Below are 3,245 nucleotides of genomic sequence, written 5' to 3' on the forward strand. Positions count from 1 at the left end.
TCAGAACCTGCAGCGCCACGAGTCTTCAGGTGCACCGGTCCAGTCAGCAGCCCTAAAATCCAAACCAGGCTCTACGATTTGTCGGGCAGCGGTCTGTGGTAGAGCTGGTAAAACGCGCCAGAGTAAACGGCAGGAAGCTCCTCCATGGTGAGGTCGATGGTGTGGAAGCCCCGGTCCAGGCCGAGGAGCAGCAGCCCGGCGACCCGTGAGGTGATGGGTGTGGTGCTGCTGGTGCGGGCGAGCTCGCCGACGTCCATCCACTCGCAGCGCAGGCACTCGCGGGTGCAGAAGTCGATGCGGTGCGTGAGCGGGCTCAGCCGGCAGATGGCGTACAGGTCCGACATGCCGAAGGCGTTGGGGTGGTGGTGCTGCTGCCGCACGCTGAGCAGAGATCTGAACTCGGAGCGAACGCCGGTCTCTTCAAACACTTCACGCACGGCGGTGGCACCTGAGAGACATCAACGTTTACAGAGTGAAAGATCCCGACAATTAAAAATATATTTATAGTCCTTGGACGAGGAGGTGAAGAAAGAGAAAGTATAATTTCTTTTTAGAAACACGAGTTCAACGCTGCTCATGTACAAACTTTTATAGCTGCTTTTAAACTCAAAACATAAGTTTGGACGTTGTGTAAAATATTAATAAAAACAGAATGATCTCATGAACCCATATTTGATTCAAAATGGAACAGTCAACGAATCAAACGTTTCAACTAAAACAAGGTGCCTTTTATTTTTACGAGATCGTTTTGAGTTTGATGGCAGCGGCACGATCTAAAATAGTTGAGACGAGGCAACGAGACTGAACGAGCGTTTGGTAACTCCGAAGTAAAGATGGGCAGAGGTTCACCCGTCTCTGAAAACATGTGACTAGAAATAGCCGAACTGTTTCAGAATAATGTTCCTCAACAAAAACTGAGAGGACTTTGAATCTCCATCATCTCCAGTTCATAATCTGACCCTCAGATTAGAAGAATCTGCAGAAATCTGAGCTCAAAGGACGAGGCTGAAGGTCAAACCTGGATGGTGTTCAGGCCCTCAGGGGCCAGGTCTGGTTCTGTTCTGGGCTCAGGAACACTTCCACAAATCATTGGCTGTGAACACACCCACAGATGCCGCTTAAAGCTCTATCAGGCAAACAAGAAGCCAGATGTGAACCAAAACCCAACCTCCAGCAGCAGCGGATCTCTTCAGGTCCTGGGAGATGCTTCAAGATGTTAAACCTGCAACAAGTTTTTAAAGATGTGTTTCTGCCATCAAACTCACTCACAAACTTTATTATGTTTCCAATGTTTCACTGTGAATAAAAGTAGAGCCTGACTGAAAGACCAGCAGGACCGATATTTTAGGCCATTATAGACGTTTGGGGACATATCGCTATCAGTGATAATGGTCCCAGTATGTGCTGATAGAAGCACTTCTAATTTTCACTCCTAAATGCTGGAACCAGCCGTAATTGTACAATGTAACCAGCAGAGGGCGCACGAAGACAACTTAAGTTTCACTTTCACGTTCAGCACAGCCGAAGCAGGGAGCAACACTGTGCAGCATATTTTGCACCATAGACCATGGTAAGTTTATTTTAACTGATCTATAAAATAATAAATCAACAATAATAAATTAATAATAAATAATACATTTTCCACAACGTCCCAACTTGTTCCGAACTGGGGTCGTGGAAAGGAGGACCATGGAGGAAAAAAAAAACGAGTACACAGAATATTATACTTTGTTTTGTACAGTGCAGATGATGTATTAGTTTTGAACGAGCGTATTATTAAACTCAACGGTTTTTGTTAGATGTGCTGTGTTAGTTGCTGCGTCACTCACCGATATTTTCTCCTGGATCGGACAAACCACCCGGAAACTTCCAGACGTTTTTTGTCTGAAATGAAAAAACAAAGTTAACAGAAAGTGTTTGAATTACAGATTTCATCATGTAAACGGCAATAATTCCTGTTTTATTAAAGGAGAATGTTCGGTTTGTGTCAAAGGTGGCGAAACAAGTGACTTGTTTGTAGACGTTGCGCCTCTTGACATTTAGCTGCGGTGATTCATAGAAAGCGGTTATATTTTAAAAACACTATGCTGCTGGTTAAGTTATGAGTGTACGTATATTTTAGTAATTCACGTTCTAACGTTTAGTTTTTTGTGAGGAATACAAATGCACTACAGCTTTTAGTTCTAAGAGAAGCTGCAATATGTTTGGGGCTTTTTCTAAAATGTGCTGGTAAAAGGAAATAAAACGATTCTGTGCGACTTATAAGTGTTTGTTTTTTTTTAGAGCGAAGGAACTCTTTCACAGTTCGAGCTGAATGTAGTGTTTGTACTGCTCTCACTAGAAACTCAAGAGTAAACAGCACGCTGATGTCCCCGTCTATGAAGGATCTGAATAATGAATGTTTGTAGTTTTGGAGATGAGTGTTCTTCTGGACTGGACTTGAACAGAGGATGAAAGTAAACCTAAATGTTTTGGTGCAAGATATTCAGGAGGGTAAGGAGTTGCACTGTGGAGAAGAACAGAGGGAGCTTTTTTTGTTTACTTGTCCGATTCAGAGCAGAGTGACGGTCCTGACGAGTGGAGGGAGCATTTTATCCACCAACAGGTCCAGTGGTGGAGCCAGGGGGTGGCCATTGGTGGCCTTGGCCACCATAGATTATTTTTTGGCCACCCCAATCATTTAAGGATTTTTTTTTTTAAGTAATATAAAACTAGAAACAGTTTCCTCAAATGATGATGGTGGCCGGTTTACATATCTACAGTATAAATATGGTGTCAAACGTTTTTCTCCATGACCAGACACAACAGCAGTATATATGGCGGTGGCCATGTGGGATTTTAATGTGACATCCCAATTTTCAAAAAGGAACTTATGTGGCCACACACCCAGGAAATAGGCCCATTGCTTATTTTTCAACTTCAACTTCCTGGACCACACCTGCCTCCACAACTCATTTGCCCCACAGTGGGCCCTTGAGCAAGGCCCTTATCATCTGCTCTTCCGGGCACCCTCGTTAGCAGCTCCCTGCTCCACTGAGAGGGCTGTGGTAGCTCGGTGGTCTGTGGTTGCATCAGGGAGGGAATCCGGCGTAAAATCAATTGCCAAGTCTTCGTGTGAGTTAGTTCACTGCGGAGACTCCTGAAGAAGGTTTCAAGGCTTTTTATTTGTCGTTCGCACCTCATGTGGTACATGTGGTGGAGCAAAATTATGTACACAGGGTCCCAGTTACATCCAACAATAAAAT

General features: G+C 44.3%; 1 protein-coding gene across 1 annotated transcript in view; it reads right to left on the reverse strand.

The window, feature by feature from the left end:
- The window catches only part of nudt6 (nudix (nucleoside diphosphate linked moiety X)-type motif 6), a 14,514-nt gene that overhangs the window by 87 nt on the left and 11,182 nt on the right, over positions 1 to 3,245 (reverse strand). The window contains exons 4-5 of the mRNA XM_037675620.1: positions 1,830 to 1,884; positions 8 to 448 (exon numbers count right to left, since the gene is read on the reverse strand). Coding sequence (XP_037531548.1) covers positions 72 to 448; positions 1,830 to 1,884 — 432 coding nt within the window. The 3' untranslated portion in view covers positions 8 to 71. The remainder of the gene's footprint in view (positions 1 to 7; positions 449 to 1,829; positions 1,885 to 3,245) is intronic.

This window comes from Nematolebias whitei, chromosome 4 (assembly GCF_014905685.2).
Source record: "Nematolebias whitei isolate Nwh7 chromosome 4, NemWhi1, whole genome shotgun sequence".
NCBI classification, from domain to species: Eukaryota; Metazoa; Chordata; class Actinopteri; order Cyprinodontiformes; family Rivulidae; genus Nematolebias; species Nematolebias whitei.